We start from the raw sequence: 22725 nt of genomic DNA on the forward strand, positions 1-22725 counted from the left end.
GTAGGACAAATTTCAAGTGGTAGCTATAGTCTTTCAGATCCCATTAATTGAGGGTTATTCAGTTGCAGTCAACCATGACATCTTGAATATAATTAACCCCTTGAGACCTTTCCTCTCCTAACCTTTATGAGGACAGTCGTTTGTTGCTTGAGGCTTACACATTAAGAGCAGCCACTTGAACAGACAGACTGCTGCTGCTTGCACCCAGAATATATGTATTTAATTGGCTGTAAAATGCCTTGGGCTATTAAAAGTGGTATAAAAAAGTTATTTTAAAAATAATATTACAATCTTTCTCCATGACCGTGATCTTGAATGTTTCTCTGAATGCTGGTAGTCGCCAGTTTGAGTGATGGGATGGGCTTGGGACAGGAAAACCCTTCTCCAGCAGAGCACACCTGTCTGATACATACCTGGTGACGTCAGGCGAATTCCCTACCGGTGATGCTGACGAGGGAGAGAGTGCGCATGCGTCTGGTCAGAGTGGCGAAGCAGCGAGTGCGCCTGCGCGCGAGCCGGAGGAGCGGCGGCGGAGTGCGCCTGCGCTTGGCTGCAGGCAGGCAGCAGGCTGGCGGTGGGAGCGGAGCGGTTGGTGGCTCGGTGAATGTGAGCCCGGGTCGGGCGGGCAGGCAGGCAGGCGCCATGGGCAAAGAGCAGGAGCTGCTGGAAGCGGCTCGGACCGGCAACGTAGCAGTGGTGGAGAAGCTGCTGAGCGGCAGGCACCGGCTGTCGGCGGGCAGCGGTGGTGGCGGTAGCACGGTGTCCCTGCCTCAGCTTTCCAACCTTCTCAGGTGGGTCGGGCGACAACTTGGGAATCGAGTAAGGATGAGGAGGGGACGGCTGGGCCCGGACTGCGCCGGGCCGGGATGGGCTGGGCTGGGCTGAGGGAGGCGGGACACCTGGAGAAGGGACCGGCCGGCCGGCCGTCCTCAGTGTCTGAAGTCCTGTGTTTTGGAAATACTCGGCCAAGTGTTGTGGCTGCGATCACTTTAAATTCAGAGGATTCTCAGTGGACCTAATGGCAGAGGAAAGAAGATTCGAGTTTAAGAACGGGCTGATGCTGCATAAGTGACTTATTTTCCTTCAAAGCCTCCGGTTCCTTGTACAGTGACAGTATTGTGCAATTTGCAGTGAGTGTTGCAGAGAATGTTGAAGTTCTCGTTAAGGGAGTGAGGAAATGGTTGCAATCCTCGTGTTTACAACCTGTTTTTTTTTGTTTTGAAAGTTTAGTATATGCATGTGATGTCCTGATGTTTACTTTTTAAGTGGATTGTATGCGTTTCCAACTTGTTTGAAATTTGCCTTGTTTAAAAACAGTTCGTAGCTGTTCCGCACAAAACCAGAATGTGAAGAAGCATTTATTTTATATATATATATATATAATATACATACGTATCTTGCCTTAAACCTGGTAGGGCGAGTTAGTGATTAATGTTTAGTTTCTGAACATTGTCAAGCAGGTGATTCCTCCAGGTCTGTTCTCCTTATGTCATAAGCGCTCTTTGGACAGAATTTTCGATGAATTAATAGGTTATTTGTATGCTTTTAACCTGATGTTTGCTGGTATTCCAGGCATTAAAGTTAATCTCAGTACAGCAAGAACTGCTACTGTATTGTTTGAAATAAACTGGAAATCTCAAACAAGGCAGCAGATATTGGAACCATACTTAATTATTTAACATTTATGGAGAGAATAACAAAATCTGTGTTTCAGGCTGGCAGAACTTCCTGAAACGAGCCAGTCTGACACATCAACTTTTTTCTATATATGCTGAATGATCTATATATATCTTAAAATTTTTGGCTTCACCCTTTCTATTTATTATGACACTCTATTTAATGCTTAATTGACATACATTTTTCATTTGCCAGGGACATTATTATTTGTCTGTATTCTTGTAGAATTTACCGGGTATACGAGATATAAAGAGTGCCTTTTTTAAAACCATAAGATATAGGAACAGAATTGTATCATTCGATCTGTCAAGTCTGCCCCATCATTCAATCATGGCTGAAAAGTTTCTCAACCCCATTCCCTTTTTTTTTCTACTGTAATCCTTGATCCCTTTACCAATCAAGAACCTATCTGTCTCTGTCTTAAATGCACTCAATAACCTGGCCTCCACAGCTTTCTGTGGCAATGAATTCCATAGATTCATTACCCCCGGGCTGAAGAATTTCCTCCTCATCTCTGTTCTAAAGGGCCGTCCCTTTACTCTGAGGCTGTGCTTTTGGGTCCTAGTCTCTTCCACTAGTGGAAACATCTTCTCCATGTCCACTTTCATTATTCTATACATTTCAGTGAAATCCCCTTTCATCCTTCTAAATTCCATTGAGTACAGACCCTGAGTTCTCAAATGTTCCTCATATGTCAAGCTTTTCATTCCTGGGATCATTCTCATGAACCTGCTCCAAGGCCAGCACACCCATCCTTTAGATATGGGGCCCAAAATTGCTCGCGGTATTCTAAATATTCACCTGAACCTTATAAAGCTTCAGCAGTACATCCCTGCGTTTGTATTCTAGTCCTCTCAAAATGAATGCGAACATCGCATTTGCCTTCCTAACCACCAACTCAACCTGTAAGTTAACTTTGAGAAAACTATCGCTGTATATACAATAATCTCCATCTCGTCCAGGACCTGATCTGTCATTCCCAGAGGGCTGGTCTGTCAAACGCATTGATTTCCTGATCTAATCTTGTCATTTTGTCGCCCGCATCCGATTACTGTACTCTGCCGCAGAGTGTCTAATTAAGGTTAACAGGTCCCTGACGGTACCCCTTCGCTTTGGGAGAGGAGTACAGCAGGACTGTAGCTTGTCTAGCCAAGTGTATTCTATATGTGTGGAGCCATTCCTGCGCCTCTTGTGGAGGAGGTTGTCAGGTTTGGCTGTGCACAGCCCAGACGTAGGGGTGGTTCTGTGCGCCTATGCCAATGATGTTCTTCTCATGTTCGTGGATCTGGTTGACCTGCGGAGGATGCGAGAATGCTAGGTGGTGTACTCTTGTCGCGTCCCCCACCAGGATCAACTGGGCCAAGTGCTCTGGACTTCTGCTCGGTCCTTGGGAGACGGACCCCCTTCCAGAGGAGCTTCGCCTTACACCTGGAGCAGGACCGACCTCCTCTACTTGGGGGCCCATCTCTGTCCAGTCGAGGAATCCTGGCCGGCGAGTTGGCGGGAGATGGAGGCCAAAGTCACTGCCTGCCTGGATTGCTGGATAGGACTGCTCCGAGTGATGTCCTACAGGGCGCGAGCTCTCGGCATAAACTAGCTGGTCGCCTCTATGTTGTGGTACCGGCTGGTCCCTTTGACCCCTCCCCGGCTTTGTCGCCAATATCCAGAGAACCCTCCTCCGTTTCTTCTGGGATGTGGTTCTGCATCTCCTGCTTGAGGAGATGGTCAAGGTCTGGTGTGCCTCCGCACTCAGATAGCGACCTTCCATCTCCAGACCCTGCAGAGATACCTTTACTTTGAGCCCCCTCCACAGTGGTGCACCCTGGCGATGTATTTCTTCCACCAGTGGCGCAGCCTCAATTATGACATGCGGCTCGTGCATATCAATCTGGGGCGCATTTTGACCTCCTTGCAGGAGTTGCCTGTCTTTTACCAGGGCCTCCTCACTGCCTGGAACGCGGTCGCATCACGATGCAATTCTCCCTGTCAGGAGTAGCAGCTCTTGTGCGAGAGCCTTTGCTCAGAAATCCGCTCCTCCAGCTGTATAACTTCAGGTGGCTGGCGGAGAAGGAGGCTGTGGACACCGGGGCAACTAGGATCGGGGACGTGCTGGGTGGTGGAGGGGTGGGCTGGATGAGCCCTCGTGTGCTGGCTGAGCATGCGGAGATATCCGTCCGGCGTGCGGCCAAAGCCATCCTAGACCTTAGGACAGTTGTGCTCGGCCCCGAAAGTGCACATGGTCTCGTGGCGGTGCATGCGTGTGGTGGGATCCTGCCCCAGCTTTCCCCTGTTCAGACGGAATTCCACATTGGCTGCAAAGCCTCAGCCCCCCTCCTCGGGTCAGGTGCCCCATAGCATGAGCCGCCTTGTGGAAATGTTCTCTGTGCCTTTTTCCACCACACGGGCTGCTGCTGCACACCTTCCACTCCCGCATCCTCGCCCGTCGCCCGGATAAACCTTGGCAGGCCTTGTTGCCGTCGGGCGGCGGAGGTCCCCAGTGGAAGTCCCTTTTATGGAGGGGATCTCCCCCAATTACTTCAGGGACCTGGGGTGGAGGGTGATGCATGCAGCAGTTCCGCACAGTCGTAGGATTCACTGGTTCAAGGGTTCCGAAGCTTGCCCCTCTGTGGCCTTGTGGAGTCTGTGGACCATGTCTAAGTTTCATGTCTTAGATTGTACTTCCTTCTGTTTCCCTGAAGAACCTTTTATTGATGTTTTGCTTGCACTTCAGTCCCATGCTCCTGATCTATGGACACCTGCTGCGGAGAGGGAGGGTCGGGATGGTGACCTCCTCGTGAACTGCTTCTGGGCCTGGTGAAACGCGCCATTTACAGGTTCAAGCAGCAGGCGATTGAGGGGGCTGACCATCCTGACTGTCTGCCCCTCTACCGCGGCTACGTTCGCAGCCAGGCCTCCCTGGAGAGGGAGCATGTGGTTTCCATGGGCGCAGTTGATGCCTTCTGCGCTCGTTGGGCGCCGCAGGGGCTGGGGTGCATTATTGACCCTAATAATCACATTTTAATTTGACGTTTCTAAGTTTCCTTTGTACTTTGATTTTATTCGGGCTGTTCCCCTTCCTTTTGGGGAGCTACCCTTTACTTTGTCCTGATTTAATTTGAGTTTGTTTATTTGGTTTGACCTTAAAAGAAGTCAAGAGAATCCTGGCCTAAAACTCCCAAGTCCTTTTGCGCTTCTGATTTCTGAATTCTCCCCCTATTTAGGAAATAGTCTATGCCTCTATTCTTGCTGCCAAAATGCATAACCCATGTTCATTTCCATCTGCCACTTTGTCCACTCTCCCAACCTGCCCAAGTCCTTCTGCAGCCTCACTACCTCTTCAATACTACCTGTACCTTTGCCTGTCTTTGTATCATCTGCAAACTTAGCCACAATGCCCTCACTTCGTTCATCTAGATCATTTATGTATAAAGTGAAGAGTTGTGATCCCAACACTGACCCGTGCAGAACTCCACTAGTGAATGGCTGCCATCCTGAAAAGGACCCCTTTATCCCTTGACTTCTACCAGTCAGCTAATCTTCTGTCCATGCTAGAAGCTTGCCTCTAACATCATGTGGCACCTTGTCAAAGGCCTTCTGGAATCCAAGTAGATAACATCTACTGGCTCTCTTTTGTCTAACCTGCTTGTTATCCCCTCAAAGAATTCTAACAGATTTGTCAGGCATGACCTCCCTTTGATGAAACCATGCCTGAGTTTGTTCCATTTTACCACGCACTTTCAAGTGTTCTGAAATCCCATCTTGAATCTTACTCTAGAATCTTACTAACCGGCCTGTAATTTCCTGTCTTTTGTCTCCCTCCCTTCTTAATCGGGGGTGTTATGTTCAAGGTTTTTCTGTCCTCTGGGACCCTCCCTGACGCCAGTGGTTCTGGAAAGGTTCACCACTAATGCCTCCACTACTTCTTCAGCTATCTCCTTCAGAACTCTGGGGTGCAGTCCAACTGGTCCAGATGATTTATCCATCTTCAGACCTTTCAGCTTCCCTAGTACCTTCTCCTTTGTAATGCCCACCAGACTCACCTCTGCCCCCTGACTCTCTTGAATTTTTGCTATATTACTGGTGTCTTCTACCATGAAGACTGATGCAAAGTATCTATTCAGTTCCTCATCTGTTTCTTTGTTCCCCATTACTACTTCCCCAGTGTCATTTTCCAGTGGTCTAAAGTCCACTCTTGCCTCTCTCTTACCCTTTATATAGCTTAAAAAACTCTTTTTAGAAGAATGGAATTGTAATTAATGTATGTCCTAGGCAAGAATAAATAAGAACCAATAAGAGCCAAACTGATCTTTAATCTGCATGGAACCTCTACCAGTCTCTGTAGTTTCTCATGAAATCTTTATTTTGTGACACAAAATAAATAAGTAGAAATGAAGGGATCATGTCAGTATTAGTAATTTTCGTTCCTTTTGCAATCTGCTGTTTTAATTACCTGGCTACATTTGAGCTCACATCATTGTAATACTTAATATTTATTGGTTTCTAATATTTGTTTGTTTCTGCCTGAATGGATCCTTGCTTCCAGAGTTCTGACTGTGGCTGTTAGATCAGTATATTAAACAGTTAATGTTTGTTTGTAGTTGCTTCATAAGAACATAAGAAATAGGAGCAGGAGTAGGCCATCTAGCCCCTCGAGCCTGCCCCGCCATTCAGTAAGATCATGGCTGATCTGTCATGTCTCAGTTCCACATTCCCGCCCTCTCCCCATAATCCTTAATCCCCTTGCCTATCAAAAACCTATCAACCCGCGTCTTAAATATATTTAGCGAGGCAGCCTCCACCACTTCAACGGGCAGAGAATTCCAGAGATTCACCACCCTTTGAGTGAAGAAGTTCCTCCTCAACTCCGTTCTAAACTAGATGTGCCCTCTAGTCCTACTGTCCTTCCTGAGCGGGAAGAGCCTCTCCACCTCTATCCTATCCATCCCATTCATCATCTTATATGTCTCAATGAGATCGCCCCTCATTCTTCTAAACTCTAACGAGTACAAGCCTAGTTTATTCAGCCTCTCCTCATAGTTCAACCCCCTTAACTTCAGTATCAGCCTAGTAAACCTCCTCTGCACTCCCTCCAAGGCCAAAATATCCTTGCGTAAGTGCAGCGACCAAAACTGCACACAGTACTCCAGCTGCGGCCTCACCAGTGCCCTATACAGCTGCAGCAAGACCTCCCTACTTTTATATTCAATCCCCCTCGCTATGAAGGCCAGCCTCCCTGACCACCTGCTGCACCTGCAGGCTGGGTTTTTGCGACTCATGCACAAGGACCCCGAGGTCCCTCTGCACTGTCGCATGCTGCAGTGGAAACCTGTCATGTAATTTTGGTTAAAGCACTTGGCAAGATAAGTGAGACCGCAGTAAAAGAGTAGTTTTGCACCTCTCAAGGACATGCATGTAAACTTTTTAAATAGTAGTGTTCACAAGAATCATCTTTTGCATAGGATGCTCTTCACATTTGTGTAGGTGAACTTGTGGTACTGATTAGTAGTCCTTGTTTCCTATTTAGCAAACTTCAGATTTCAATGAAGTTTCACTTTATGGTGGCACAGTAATTAGCACTGCTGCCTCACAGCACTAGGGACCCAGATTCAATTCTGGTCTCGGATGACTGTGGAATTTGCACATTCTTCCCATGTCTGTTTGGTTTTCCTCCGGATGCTCTGGTTTCCACCCACTCTCCACAAAGATGTACAAGTTAGTTTGAATTGCCCCTTAGCATCAGAGGGATTAGCAGGATAAGTATGTGGGTTTACAGGGATAGGGCCTGGGTGGGATTGTTGTCAATGCAGCCTCAATGGGCCAAATGGCCTCCTGTATTGTTGGATTCTGTGATTCAGGGTGCCTTTAGCCAATGCAAGGTTTTCTCTAGGGAAAAAACTTAATTTTTAATAGTAAGAATCAATATTGCTGTTTCATTCTCCTGTAATTGACATTTAACCACATTTTGGTTGCCAGGGAGTAGAACGTTGAGTTTATTTTTCCTCGAACAGAGGATCCAACGAAAGTTGGGTCTGCCGATTCTCTTCCATTACACTGGCGTCTGCACTCCAACAAGAGTCTAAAGATACGAGTACAATTTGTGGGAGAGTTTGATCAAATCTCTTTTCCAGCTTGGACTTACCGCTTGTTGAAATTGATTATTGGGGATTGTAGGCAAAAATAAGCAAGAGGGAAATTGTTCAGTTTCTTATTTTACACTTCAATGATAAATTACAAAAACTTAATTTGTACTCAGCAAAAGATTACTACTGGCAAAATGTTCTATATCTGTAAATTCAAAAAATGATCACGTCCGAACACCACACTTTTTTAAACCCAATTGATATTTAGCTGACACAAACCTTGCCACACTCTGCCTTCAGCGCAGGAAGATTGTGACCTGAATCAACATGAACTCTGCCAACCTCACTTTTCCTTTTGTGGAAGAAGACTGTGACCTGAGTTGACACGAACTTTGCTGACCACACTCTCTTTAGTGCAGGAAGTCTGAGCCTACATGACCTAAACCAACTATACCCAACATTTAGCTCAGGAGTTCTCTGACCCGAGCAGATACAAACCTTATGCCCACACTCAACCTTTAGCACAGAAATGCGCTGTTTATTTTGCAAAGCCTCTCCTGAAAGCAGAGTCACAGATTATGCAATGGGAGCTTATTACAGGTAACTGGTATTCATTATTCATTGGTACATCTTACTCTTCTAGCCTTTTTTTTTAACTTTAGACTGCAGCTAGTCTAGAGTTTGGCCATTGTAACATAAGCAGGTATGCAATATCAGAAAACCAAAATGATCTGAAATGCAAAATGGATTTGGATAAAGAATACTTGACTCTGTTTATTTTTCAGTGGCCTATTCTTGGGTTTGGGGCTTGATGTCTGCAGTTATTGCTGAACTCTAATTGATAGGAAGCAGTATCATGGATATGCCTCAGTGGATGACGTGAGGGAAGTAGGTTTCTGGGAATGTGAAGCAACATAAATTTATATATGTCTTTAACTTAATAAAGCTCCCAAGGTGCTTCACAGGAGCATTATAAAACAAAAATATGCCATTGGAACAAATAAGGAGAGAGTTAGGTTTTAAGACATGTCAGAAAGGAGGAAAGAGGTGGGAAGGTGTAGGGAGGAAATACCAAAGGTTAGAGCCCAGGCAATTGAAGATGTGGCCACCATGATGAGCGATTTAAAATCAAGGATATGAAAATTTAGAATTTGAGTGCAAGTATCTGAGGATTTTGGGACTGGAGGAGCTTAGACATTGGGATGGGCCATCTACAAGATGCGCTGCAGGAACTCACTAAGGCTTTTTGGGCAGTACCTCCCAAACCCACAACTACCATCTAGAAGGACAATGGCAGCAGACACATGAGAATACCACTACCCAGGTTGGCACAATAGTTAGCACTGCTGCCTCTCAGCGCTAAGGACCCAGGTTCGATTCCTGGCTTGGGTCACTGTCTGCATGGAGTTTGCCCACTTTCCCATGCCTCTGTGGGTTTCTTCCCACAGTCTGAAAGACATGCTAGTTAGGTGCATTGACCTGAATAGATGCCTGAGTGTGGTGACTAGAGGAATTTCACAGTAATTTCATTACAGTGTTAATATAAGCCTTTTAACTAATAAATAAACTATTACGACACTCATCATCCTGATTTGAATATATATTGATGTTTTATCACTGTTATAGAGTCAAAATCCTGGAACTCCCTGCCCAAAAACACTGTCGATGTACCGAGACCACAGGGGCTGTGGAAGTTCAAGAAGATAGCTCACTATCATCTTTTCAAAGGCAACAATAAATGCTGGCCAGCCAAAGGTGCCCTCATCCCCTAAATTAAAAAAAAAACCTAATTCTGGGTTTTAGCAATAGATTAGGTAAGGCAGGTGAAGTTGAGCGATGTTAGAGCTGTGAGACAATACTTTGCCTTTAAGAAATGTATTTTAATCATGTTCCTTTGCAAAACTTTATTGGTGCCGAGATGTCTGCAACTGGTACCCTCTAATTGTTACTGAAGTAATGTAATGGACATCATGCTGATTTTAACCTGGACTAATGCAGTATTCTGGAGTTTTACGGTCCTTTGGGGTTTGCTGAGTGGAGCTTGATTTGCAGATGACAGATCAGATGATGTTGAGGGACGGTTTTGCCACAGAAAATTCCCAAGTTTTTAGTTTTGGTTTAGTTGCTGTTAGAAGCTAGTGGAAGCAGCCAGTGTCTCTTTTTCTTTCTCTGTCTGTCTGTCTGTCTGTCTCTCTCTCTCCAGAGACTTTTTGAAAAGTTCCAGGACTTGGAAGCCTTAGAGATTTAATTCAACATTCAAATATCAGTTCACAGCAGATGCTAAAAAGCTGAAAACCCAGCATCATGTGAGCAGACTTGCATTTTGTGCCAAGTCCAGAAAAGAGTATATGTCAATGGAATGGTGTTTGACTTGGAACAACATAGATAGCTAGCTGTTAAGGTTTATATGTATCATGTTTGTAATTGGTAAAAGTTATGCTGATCCTTTTTATTATATTTTAACTGTGTTTTTAACTTTGAAAACTTCCGAGTGGGTCATTTGAATCAAATCTGGAGTAAAACACCTTGTACTCACCCATGCCAAAGTCCATTGTAAAAAGTTAAGATCTAGTCTGTCTTCATAAAACAGCTTGGAGTTGCTGGTCTGGGTTTTAACAGGTAAAATAGGTGGTGTTAATTTGAATATGAAGCTTATCTTTGGGTCAAGTATATCACCAAGATTGAAAACGGACTAATTTCATCTTGGACATAGTGAGAGAAAAGAGTTTATGCAGGATTTTAAAAAATGGTTTTGATTTACCTGATATTTAATTGGCAGAAATTTCTGCTTATCCATCCAATATTGGATGTCTGATCAGCAGTCGTATAATTTAGCAGCAGTGGTGGAACTAAGAAAGGTGTTGTTTAGGTACAGCTGGGTAGCCACAACATACCAAGAGAAATAAGAGGGTGCCCAGGACAGATCCTTGGGGATCATCAGAGGTAACAACCTGGGAGTAGAAAGGTAAGAAAGTAATGTCTGGAGATGATTAGATATTGTATATACTTGTGCAAAGGTTAACTCCAAGATTTTTGATCTGAAAACACTTTTTTTACATACTATGTTCAGTTGGATCCTAATTTTTTTAAAAGATCAAAACCAAAACATTTCACAGCCAGTGTATAACCCAGAAGTGAAGGTTTGTTTGTAAATGTATAAACACTGAGTAAGAAGTCTCACAACACCAGGTTAAAGTCCAAAAGGTTTATTTGGTAGCAAATGCCAATAGCTTTCGGGGCTCTGCCCCTTTGTCAGGTGAGTGGGGAATTTTGATCACAAACAGGGCATATAAAGACACACACTCAATTTACAGAATACTGATTAGAATGCAAGCCTTAAAGGTGCAGACAGTGTGAGTGGAGATAGTATTAAGCATAATATGCTTAATGCTATCTCCACTCACATTGATTAGCTGTAAAGACTCGCATTCTAATCAGTATTCTGTAAATTGAGTGTGTCTTTACATGATCAGAGCTCTCCATTCACCTGACAGAGGCAGAGCCCTGAAAGCTAATGGTGTTTGCTACCAAATAAACCTGTTGGACTTTAAGCTGGTGTTGTGAGATTTCTTACTGTTTACCCCAGTCCAATGCTGGCATCCACATCATAAACACTGAGTAGCAGTGAATAAATGCTTAAAGTATTTCCATGTTTATATTTTCTTTATTAAAATTCAGTGATTATGAACAGTAATTTGTGTAAATTCTTTGGTATTATTGGTTTGATTTGATATCATTGCAGTGATGATTTTGTTTAATTCCACTTTTCTCAAATCAAGCATATACATCAGCCCCTCAAACATAGCCTGTGTAAAGGTTGGCCCCATAGTTGATATTTTCCTGCCTCCTGTGCCGTAAGGTCCCACCATTGACTGTTGCGGGATCTTCTAGACCCACCACTGTCAGTGGGGCTTTCCGTTGAAAATCCCTCCCGTGATTTTTGGCCAAAAAACTTGGTCTCAAAAATGGAACCTTTTACAAGAATGGCAGTCCCACCCAGCTGCATGATAGTATGGAAGAGGGCTGTGTGTTAAACCAGTTAAGGACTGCAGACAGATCGAGAAGGCTGATGAGAAATAATTTACCTTTTTCACAAGCAGTGGATAAAATTTTTGATTTTGATTTTGGTATTAGGACAGGGGAGATAACCTGATTAGAGGAACCTGAGTTCCAAGGAAGATGCACACATATCTGGGAGACAACAAAATATTCAGGGGCTTTGGAGAGAGTTTGCAAGAACGTTGGGGTCAAAGATTTTTCAGAGAGGTGTTTTGATGGCACATTAAATGGAGAGAAGGCTGCCACCTGAAGAAAGAACTGTTAATAATGATTAATGTGGAGATAATGATTGGTCAACAGTTTAGTGGGTATTGTATTGAGGGGGTAGGATGTGGTCTCAGACAAGATGAACTCGGAAGACGAGAAGGGTAATAGGAGGGAGCCTAGAGGAAGAAGCTGGTTCAGGCCTTGGGCAGGCAAAACTTTAGAAAGAGTTTGGCCCAGTGGGGAAGATGAAATTACTGATCAGTTGGCCATGGCCTCAGTGACAGAGGAGACCATGAGGTTGATTGGGGATGAGGGTGGAGCAGACAGAAGTGATATTTAAGTAAATAAAGGTCCAGAGAATGTGAAGGTTTTGGAGACCAGGGCATCAAAGAAGTGCAAATATGTAGACGTGTTTTGAGGAATATTGCAAGCAATGCTGATCCATGCGTGATGGACATAAAATTCACCTTTCATCACAACATTTGGCATTACAAGTTAAATTTCAACAATTTGCAGTGAAGCTTTTCAAGTACTGCAGTACAGAGCGTATGACAGATTGCAACATTAACTGGATTGTGGGAACTTTAGAATTTTGAGATTAGGAATTTGGTGAGAGAACAGGTGCTTCTTTTTGATTCTGGAGATTTCTGTTAATTTGAGTAGTAAGTGTTGAAAATTTTGTTCACAGCTTTAGTGCTTAATGCAAGTGAGTGTGCATTTTTAAAAAGGTAAACAAAATGAACTTAAACACAAAAAGCTAATTACCTATAAATAAATACAAACTAAATTAAGGTGAGAAGCAAAGATAAAGAATTTAGATGCCCATACAAATTTCTAAAAATTTGAAGCTTTTTTGTAATATCTGTTTGGCTGGGGTAAACTACTCTTGGATCTGGTGACGTTACAGAACAACAGATTGGTGATTGATTACATAGTTTATTTTGCTTTGGGTGAGTAGATTTTTTTTTACTGAGCAGTCTATCTAATTTTATTTCAAACTATCAAGAAAATAAATAATAACAGAACTGTGGCAAGGCAGATCATGTGTCAGGACTGTTGTATGTGGGAGTGTGTGAACAGTGAGTTTCTTCTGGATTCCCACATCTGCAGGAAATGTTTCTGTCTTTAATCACTCAGCTCAGTCATTAAGTTAGTGTGAATTATGAAACAAGGGCGTGTGAGACATTTCTTTATAGTTTTATCCAGAACACAGCTAGATCCCAGAGGGAAGGATCGGTTCAAGAAAGGTAGGTGTTATGGAGTTGGGCAGTAGATTGGGAGTGATTGAAAAGAGGATCCCATAGACAATACAGGACCAATGTACTCCCTGCCTGTGGGGACGAGGGGATAAACTGGGAATGGCGGTCACAATGAAGATCAAGGCTCAGAAAGCTGTATGTCGATAGGTGGGATGGGGTACCTCTGAGTGATAGTGTCCTCTGCAGTTACCAGTGAGGGCCTTCAAAGTTGTGTTATCTTGAACGAAAACAAAAAATGGACATGAGGGGTAATAATCTCTGGATTATTGCCTGACAGAACAAATGAACAGACACATGATCAGACCAATTAACACCAGGTTAATGTTCAATAGGTTTATTTGATAGCACAAACTTTCAGAGCACTGCATCTTCATCACCTGGTGGAGGCAGTGCTCCGAAAGTTTGTGCTATCAAATAAACCTGTTGGACTTTAACCTGGTGTTGTGAGACTTCTTACTGTGCTTAGCCCAGACCAATGCCGGCATTTCCACATCAGACTAATTAATACGTGGCTAAAGGGTTGCTGTGGGTAAGAGAAATTCCTTTCCAATGGAACATTGATATCAGAATTGGGATAGGAAGAAATTTTGCTGATATAAAAGCTTTACCTGAACCAGTCTGTGATCAGTATCCTCGTGGCCTTGAGTCCTTTTTTCAAAAATTAGTGTCAATCTGGTGTCAGACCGAGGGGATCTCCAAATGTTTTACATCAGGGTAAGCAGCCAATTGCACTGAAGCATTGTCACAGACAGCAAACTAAAGTAAAATGCACTGATTATGTTGCGTCTTTAACTACATGTTGTAGAGCAAAATAAATATTTGGGACAGAGGCATGAGATTAAAGTAGAACCTAAAATACTAAAAGTCAAAACTTCCACATATTTATTTTTAATTGCAGTGGAGAAATTTGATATCCCACAAATAGGATATGAAAGCCAGTGATTTTTAAACAGTAATTAATGAAATTAGAATGCAATTCAATAGATGTAACTTTCCAAGGGCTTTTTTGACAAAGACTAATATGGTATAAAAGCCAAGTTCTGTTCAGATGAGTAGTTTCTATTTGATTTCAGTCTGCAGAGATTTAGGTGTATCTTGTGGAGGAGTGCAGTGTCATGGGCATAATCCCTTTCTAACAGCATTGTGGATGTACCTACAACACATTGCAGCAGTTCAAGGTGGCGGTGACTCAACTCCACCTTCTCAAGGGCAATAAATGCCGGCCTAGTCAGTACCATCCACATCTGGTGAAAGAACTTTAAAAATCTGGAATTCATGTGAGTGCAGACTCCAGAAGCTGCTGCATCTTAGAGGAGGAATTATGATGAATGTTGACAGATCGACTGTTACAATTTCAAAATCTAGGCCTGTGTTCCAGTCAGTTTAGTGTTAGTGGTAGGAAAAATAATGAAATCCTTACTAAGGGAGGCAATTTTAGAAATCAAATAGTTAGCATGGAATTATTTGAAGGGGGAGCAGTAGAATGGAAGACTAGCTGGTTGCAAAATGAAGTAATGAGTAGGGTCACAAGATAACTGTTCAGAGCTGTGGAAATGAGCTCCACAAGGATCAAAACTGGGACCGTTTGATCATAGTTTATATTCATAGTTTGGACTTTGGAATCAAAATACCATCAGTGGATGACCCCAAGTTGTGGGTGATAGCCAGAGGAGGAGTGCTACAGAATACAAGAAAACCTGAAACTTGCTGACTTGGCATATGAATTTCAACATTGATAAGTGACTTCCTTCTGTGCCGGAAATGACCATGACTCTGACTTTTCAGGAAGAGCAAAGCTAGAAGCTGTTAACATGATAGTTACCTAGAAATAAAATAGGGAATTCAGAAGAAACTTTCAAACAGAAAATGGTGAGAATGTGGAACTTGCTATTACAGGAAGTAATTTGGATGAATAGTACTGATGTATTTAAGGGAAGCTAGATAAGTATGTGGGAGCTGGATGAAGGAAATAGAGAGTTTGTGCTAAAATATAGAATTTGGTCCATCGAGCCTGCATTGACAACAATCCCACCCAGGCCCTAACTCGCACATCTTTGGACTGTGGGAGTAAACCAGAGCACCTGGAGGAAACCCACGCACACATGGGTAGAATGTGCAAATTCCACACACAGTAACCCGAGGCCAGAATTGAGCCCGGCACTGTAAGGCAGCAGTGCTAACCACTGTGCTACCCAAATTGAATTTAAATTCCACCAGCTGTTATGCTGGGATTCAAACCCATACCCCTGGAGCATTAGCTTGGGCCTTAACCACTCGCCTTGTGACATTACCACCATGCCACTGTCTTCCCATAAACCTGTGTGACATTTAGAGAATATATTCCACTTAACCATACCTTCTACTTTCTGAGCATACATAAAAAAACAGATTCAGCTCAACAGATCCATGTTGGTGTTCGTGCTGCTGGGAGCAACCTCCATGTTTTCATGGAATCACATCAACATATCCGTCTATTCAGAGCGGTGAAGAAGGCATTCAGCACGCTTGGTTTCATCGGTCAGAACATTGAATACAGGAGTTGGGACGTCTTGTTGAAGACATTCGTAAGGCCACATTTGGAATACTATGTACAGTTCTGGTCACCCTATTATAGAGAGAATATTATTAAACTAGAAAGAGTGCAGAAAAGATTTACTAAGATGCTGCCCTTTGGTTTGCGTTATAAAGGAGAGGCTGGGTAGATTGGGACATTTCTCTGGCGTGTAGAAGGTTGAGGGGTGATCATATAGAGGCCTGTAAAATGAAGGGTACAGATCAGCTAGATCTTTTCTCAAAGTAGAGGAGCCTAAGACTAGAAGGCATAGGTTTAAAGTGAGAGGAGAAAGATACAAAGGGTCCAGAGGGGCAGTTTTTTCACACACAAGGTGGAAAGTGTCTGGAACCAGCTGCCAGAGGTAGTAGTAAAAGCAGGTGCAATTTTGTCTTTTTAAAAAGCATTTAAACAACTACATGGGTAAGCTGGGTATAAAGGGATATGGGCCAAATGCAGGCAACTGGGATTTGCTTAGGGGCTTTAAAAAAAAAAGGGCAGCATGGACAAGTTGGGCCGAAGGGCCTGTTTCCATGCTGTAAACCTCTATGACTCTATTCCATTTTTTCTTGTGCTTATCTAGTTTCCCATGAAACGTGCCCATGCTATTAATCTTAACTACTCAATATATCAGTGAGTTCCCTATTTGAATCACTCTGGGTGGAGAAATTTCTAAAATTCCTTTTTCCGTTTACGAGCGATTTTATTTATGATGAGCTTTATTCTTGCTTGTAAGTGGCAACATCTCTGTGCCTACCTTGTCAAACCCTTTCATAAGGAATTCTATCAAGTCACCAGTTCACTCCACTTAACAAGCTTATCTTTTCCAAGAGAAAAGAGCGCCAGCTGTTTCAATCTCTCCTGATATGTTCCTTTAAGCTGTGCAGATGTGCGCCCATGCGGCAGTCTTGAAGTTATCACGTGGTGCAGTAAACAGGCTGCACACACAGAAGAATTAAAGAGAACGTTGGGTATAACCTCTCAGTTCTGATGTTCTATCGGTTTGTTTTGCACCTTCTCCAGTGTCCCCTTCTCATTGCAGGAAGAAAATATGCATGTTGAGCAATAGCTGGAAATGATAAACAATACTTAACATCTACCATCATGCAAATTGTCTTGAGATTCTTGGTCATTTTCAGAGTGCATCAAACTGAGTTTTGATGAAAACCTGCATTCTAGCCATCTTGACGTCCCATCATAATGATTTCACCAAATGGTTTCCAAGCTGCGGAGCAATCTCCCTGACTTTATGCTGAAAGGAAATGCTCACGCTAAAGCTGAATTTTGATTCAATATTCTACTGTAGAACCTACAGCCAAAGCAGATAATAACCATTCCCTTCTCACAATGTCAAGCATACAAATTTTATCTGAGGACTTCATTAAACTGTTTTCTACCTGTTGGAGCTGCTGTTTATCTGAAGAGACTACACGTTGTTTGAAGCCCATGCATAAATTATTGATCAATATTGTAATAGCGTCTCATTCTTAAAGACAAAATAATTTGCTTTATAAAAAGTAATTTGCAGAAACATAAATTTAATCATTCTGTAATGCGGCATATAACATAGAAGCAAGTTTAAGCTTTGTCAGCTTTTGCTGACCTGAAATTTGAATGGGAAGCTTTATATCATCTAAAATATAGAAGTTGGGTGCATTTCTGTTTCTTTATAATTCAGTTAGATTATTTGTGTTCAGGCTGTCGAAACCCAATTGTCAAGATAGGGACTTGAAACCATCAACCTTTGAGTTACTTACACTTACAATTTGCATCCGACATCTCAGTTATTGACTTTCATTGGGAGGTAGTTTTTTTTACTTATTATTGTCACATGTATTAACGTAGTGAAAAGTATTGTTTCTTGTGTGCTATACAGACAAAGCGTACCATTCATAGAAAAGGAGACGAGAGAGGGAAGAATATATTGTTACAGTCATAGCTAGGGTGTAGAGAAAGATCAACTTAATGCGAGGTAAGTCCATTCAAAAGTCTGACAGCAGCAGGAAGAAGCTGTTCTGGAGTCGGTTGGTACGTGACCTCAGACCTTTGTATCTTTTTCCCGAAGGAAGAAGGCAGAAGAGAGAATGTCCGGGGTGTGTGGGAACCTTAATTATGCTGATTGCTTCGCTGAGGCAGCGAGAAGTGTAAATAGAGTCAATGGATGGGAGGTTGGTTTGTGTGATGGATTGGGCTATATTCACGACCTTTTGTAGTTCCTTGCGGTCTTGAGCAGAGCAGAAACCACATCAAGTTATGATACAACCAGAGAGAATGCTTTCTATGCTATTGGGGAAGCTCATTTGATAACTTAAGTTTCATTTATCACCATTATTATTGTGGAGCAGACTAAGTAATCAAGCTAAGAAATAATGCTTTCAGCTCTGATAAGCAATAATATTTGTGACAATTAGTACGCAGTTATCAAAAACATAATTTACAGCAATTATAGCTTTACATAAGAACATAAGAAGTAGGAGCAGGAGTAGGCCATCTAGCCATTCGAGCCTGCCCCACCATTCAGTAAGATCATGGCTGATCTGAAGTGAATCAGTTCCACTTTCCCGCTTTCTCCCCATAACCCTTAATCCCCTTGTCTATCAGAAACCTATCTACCCGTGACTTAAATACATTCAACGAGGTAGCCTCCACCACTTCAACGGGCAGAGAATTCCAGAGATTCAGCACCCTTTGAGTGAAGAAGTTCCTCCTCAACTCTGTTCTAAACTGCCCTTCCCTTATTCTGAGGCTGTGCCCTCTAGTTCTGTTATCCTTTCTAAGTGGGAAAAATCTCCCTACCTCTACCCTATCTAGCCCCTTCATTATCATGTATGCCTCTATAAGATTCCATCCCCCCCACCCCACCCCACCCACCCACCTTCTAAACTCTGAGTACAGACCCAGTCTATTCAATCTCTCTTCATAAGCTACCCCCTCATCTCCGGTATCAGCCTGGTGAACCTTCTCTGTACTCCCTCCAAGGCCAATATATCCTTTTGCAAATACGGGAACCAAAACTGCATGCAGTACCCCAGCTGCAGCCTCACCAGTACCCTGTACAGTTGCAGCAAGACCTCCCTGCTTTTATATTCTATCCCCCTTGCTATAAAGGCCAACGTTCCATTCACCTTCTTGATCACCTGCTGCACCTGCAGACTGGGTTTTTGCAATTCGTACACAAGGACTTCCAGGTCCCTCTGCACTGTAGCATGCTGCAGCTTTTCACCTTTTAAATAATAATCCCTCCAACCATTATTTCTTTTATATAATGGTTGTCTCTAAACTTAATAGTTTTAATTGAGGCTTACCTGAAACCTCATCTTGCCTTTTCTGTCCGCAGACACACACCGACATGCACCTTTCCAGAGTTTTCTGGTTTTATTTGAGAAATAATGAAGACTTGTAATTGCATAGGTTGATATTTTTGACTAACTGGCAATCCTGACACTTAAGTTTCCTTTATTGTGACTGTATTGTAAGGAGTTGTTGTTTTAATGTTGGGATTGTTTGCACAAGGGAATATACGTCCGGATAATGAGCATAATTATGCCCTATGGTGGTGGTTTAAAAAGGATGAAAGTGGCCTGCTTCCATACAATAGGTACACTAAGAAAATTGGATAATAAAACAGTATTTTTCTTGTAACTCTTTTGTCTCTGGAGATTACTAACCAAAAGCAGGAGGAAATGATTGTCACAGGAAGGTCTGTCTATGCTGATTGAGGTCTGCAATTAATGGATCTGCTACTGGAGAAGACAGTAAAAACTGTCAGATAAATATTGAAACATTGATGCGGTATAATAAACTCTGTAGCATCCTGTTACTTTAATTACCTTATCAGTGGGATTGTGACTTGCACAGGCAACTATTTTTAAATGAAGCATCCTTGTTGAATAACTGAAGAAGGAAAATAGCAAAGTTGGTTATTTGTATGTGGGAAATTCCAGAGAATTGGCTATTTTTTGGTCAAGAATCATTGGTGCATTGGTCACAAATTGCAGCATATGAAATTTCACTTGGTCTCTTCATGGTATTTCCTGCTTGCTGCTTGGTGAAACATTAGATAATTAAGCTGTTGATTCATAAATTGAAAATAAGAACATAAGAAATAGGAGCAGGAGTATGCCATCTAGCCCTTCAAGCCTGCCCTGCCATTCAATAAGATCATGGCTGATCTGAAGTGGATCAGTTCCACTTTCCTGCTTTCTCCCCATAACTCTTAATTCCCCTGTCTATCAGAAACCTATCTGCCCGTGACTTAAATATATTTAGCGAGGTAGCCTCCACCACTTCAACGGGCAGAGAAATCCAAAGATTCACCACCCTTTGAATGAAGAAGTTCCTCCTCAACTCTGATCTAAACTAACCCCCCCTCCTTATCTTGAGGCTGTGTCCTCTAGTTCTGCTATCCTTTCTAAGCAGGAAAGATCTCTCTACCTCTACCCTATCCATCCCCTTCATTATCATCTCTGGTATCAGCCTAGTGAACCTCCTCTGCACTCCCTCCAAGGCCAATATATCCTTACGCAAGTGCGGCAACCAAAACTGCGCACGGTACTCCAGCTGCGGCCTCACCAGTACCTGTACAGTTGCAGCAAGACCTCCCTGCTTTTATATTCTATCCCCCTCGCTATAAAGGCCAACATTCCATTCGCCGTCTTGATCACCTGCTGCACCTGCAGACTGGGTTTTTGCGACTCGTGCACAAGGACCCCAGGTCTCTCTTTTTATTATTCCATAATTTCATTAATTTTAAGATAGCAATGGAGAATGATATGTCTGGCCCAAAAGTTAAAATTCTACACTGGGACAAAGCCAATTTTGATGATATTAGATAGGAACGTTCAAAGTTGATTGGGGGAGTCTGCTGGCAGGCAAAGGAACAGATGGTAAGTGGGAGGCTTTCAAAAGCATGTTAACCAGGGTTCAGGGCAAGTACATTCCTTTTAGTGAAGGGCAAGGCTGATAGAAGTAGGGAACCCTGGATGATTCAGGAAGAATAACTCGAGAGAATTGGGCCTCTTAAGAATCAACAAGGCCATCTATGTGTGGGCCCATAAGAGATGGGTGAGATCCTAAATGAATATTGCTCATCAGTATTTACTGTTGACAAAGACATGGATATTAGGGAACCTAGTGCATCAAGGTAGATAAATCCCCAGGACCTGATGAAGTGTATCCCAGGACACTGTAGGAGGCTGGGGGGAAATTGCAGGTCCCCTAGCAGAGATATTTGAAATCAACGACAGCCACAGGTGAGGTGGCTAAAGACTGGAGGATGGCAAATGATGTGCCTTTGTTTAAGGAGGGCTTCCCTGCTGCTGTCAGACTTTTGAATGGGCTTACCTTGCATTAAGTTGATCTTCCTTTGCACTCTAGCTATGATTGTAACACTACATTCGGCACTCTCTCATTTCCTTCTCTATGAACAGTATGCTTTGTCTGTATAGCGCACAAGAAACAATACTTTTTACTGTATATTAATATTTGTGACAATAATAAATCATGTCAAAGCTCATGTGAATTCCAATATGACCACACCATTGTAGGCTTCAGGGCAGGGAAAGTTATACTCTTGCCATTTCTCCTTGTCACTTTCAGGAACCTGAATCCTATTGTATTTGCAGCGCTGCGGAGAAGAGAAAACCGCTTTAATGCTAAATTAATAAATAAAGGAATTTGATTCTGAATTTTTCCTCCAAGATTATATGGTGTTTTCTTTCTTCCTTTCCAATTTAAAAAGTCAAGCTATGGGAATCCAAGGTTTGAATGTGAGCCTAAACTTGAATTTGTGTGTGATTCTCACGTCTGGATGTCGGTTGCCAGAAAGTATGTGCATTTTTGAGTTATGCAGAGAGAGCAGCACTCACAAGGAGATGTCTGACTTCCCAAGTGCCACTTCTTAAATTTGGTGCTACAGCTTCTGAACAGAAGTATGATATATTTAAAAAAAAACTGAACCTTAGAAGCTTGTAAAATTTTATGTATATATCAGGTTTGGAGGTTGTCTGATTTACTTAAGATGATGCGATTGCTGTTGCATGAACTGCATGGCTGCTGTTGGCTGCACGTCTCAACATAAAGATACTTAGAATTGGAACAAAAAGATATTTTTCATTTTATCTATTTGATAGGTGATTAAGACCACATGCACTGATTACTGTGCTTAATGTTATGCAGATTAAGTATTGGTGGGACAAGTTGATAAATTTCAAATGTGTTACCTTATCCTACTGAATGTGAAAATAAGATAGCTGAGTTACCAGGTAATAATTGACCTTGAGGTATTTTGAGGGTAGTATATACATGTTATTTTAACAGAATTATTTCAATGTGGCTTTTTTACAATCTTTGTAAAATTCCCAGATCTGAATGAATTTTGCTTTAAATTGAGGCAAAGATACATACAGCAAGATGTGTACAACAGTAAAGGAACTGATCAGTTCATCTATGCTGTCTTCTTGGTGTTGTTTGAAGGCAATGAGAGAGCTGGTAAGCTAATGAAAGATCTTTAATGTTTAGTTTAGCTACTTGGACTCTTGTTCCCTTCCAAAAAAACTAAACCTTAGAAACAATGCCACAGGAAATTGACAAGTACTGAACCAAGGTATCCTTTTTTTATTTTGTGCAGACATCGTGTTTGTGTGGGGCTCAGAATTGGGCACAATAAGTCAGTTGAGGATAGATCAGTGTTTTAAGATTCATCATAACTTCCTTCAGATTGTACTATATTCCTCTATTTATAAAGCTCAGGATTATGTAGCCTTTGTTAAATGTCCTCAGCCTGCCTTGCGGCCTTCAACAATTTTTGCACATGAACTCCAAATCTCTATTCCTGTACTCTCCTTAGAGTTAAATCTTTTCATAGTGTCTTCGCTACATTAAATTTCATCTG

At 42.5% G+C, this 22725-nt stretch overlaps 1 protein-coding gene across 13 annotated transcripts in view; it reads left to right on the plus strand.

Annotated features, from left to right (window-relative positions):
• Window positions 1-519: 519 nt before the first annotated feature.
• The window catches only part of anks1aa (ankyrin repeat and sterile alpha motif domain containing 1Aa), a 373296-nt gene continuing 351090 nt past the window's right edge, over window positions 520-22725 (plus strand). For 8 of the 13 annotated variants that reach the window (XM_080210246.1, XM_080210245.1, XM_080210251.1 and 5 more), the window contains exon 1: window positions 520-791. In XM_080210246.1, coding sequence (XP_080066372.1) covers window positions 643-791 — 149 coding nt within the window. In that variant the 5' untranslated portion in view covers window positions 520-642. The remainder of the gene's footprint in view (window positions 792-22725) is intronic. The other 5 variants (XM_080210256.1, XM_080210259.1, XM_080210258.1 and 2 more) reach the window with 2 other exon arrangements.

Source organism: Carcharhinus amblyrhynchos, chromosome 22 (genome assembly GCF_965287045.1).
Source record: "Carcharhinus amblyrhynchos chromosome 22, sCarAmb.v2.hapA, whole genome shotgun sequence".
Classification (NCBI taxonomy): Eukaryota; Metazoa; Chordata; class Chondrichthyes; order Carcharhiniformes; family Carcharhinidae; genus Carcharhinus; species Carcharhinus amblyrhynchos.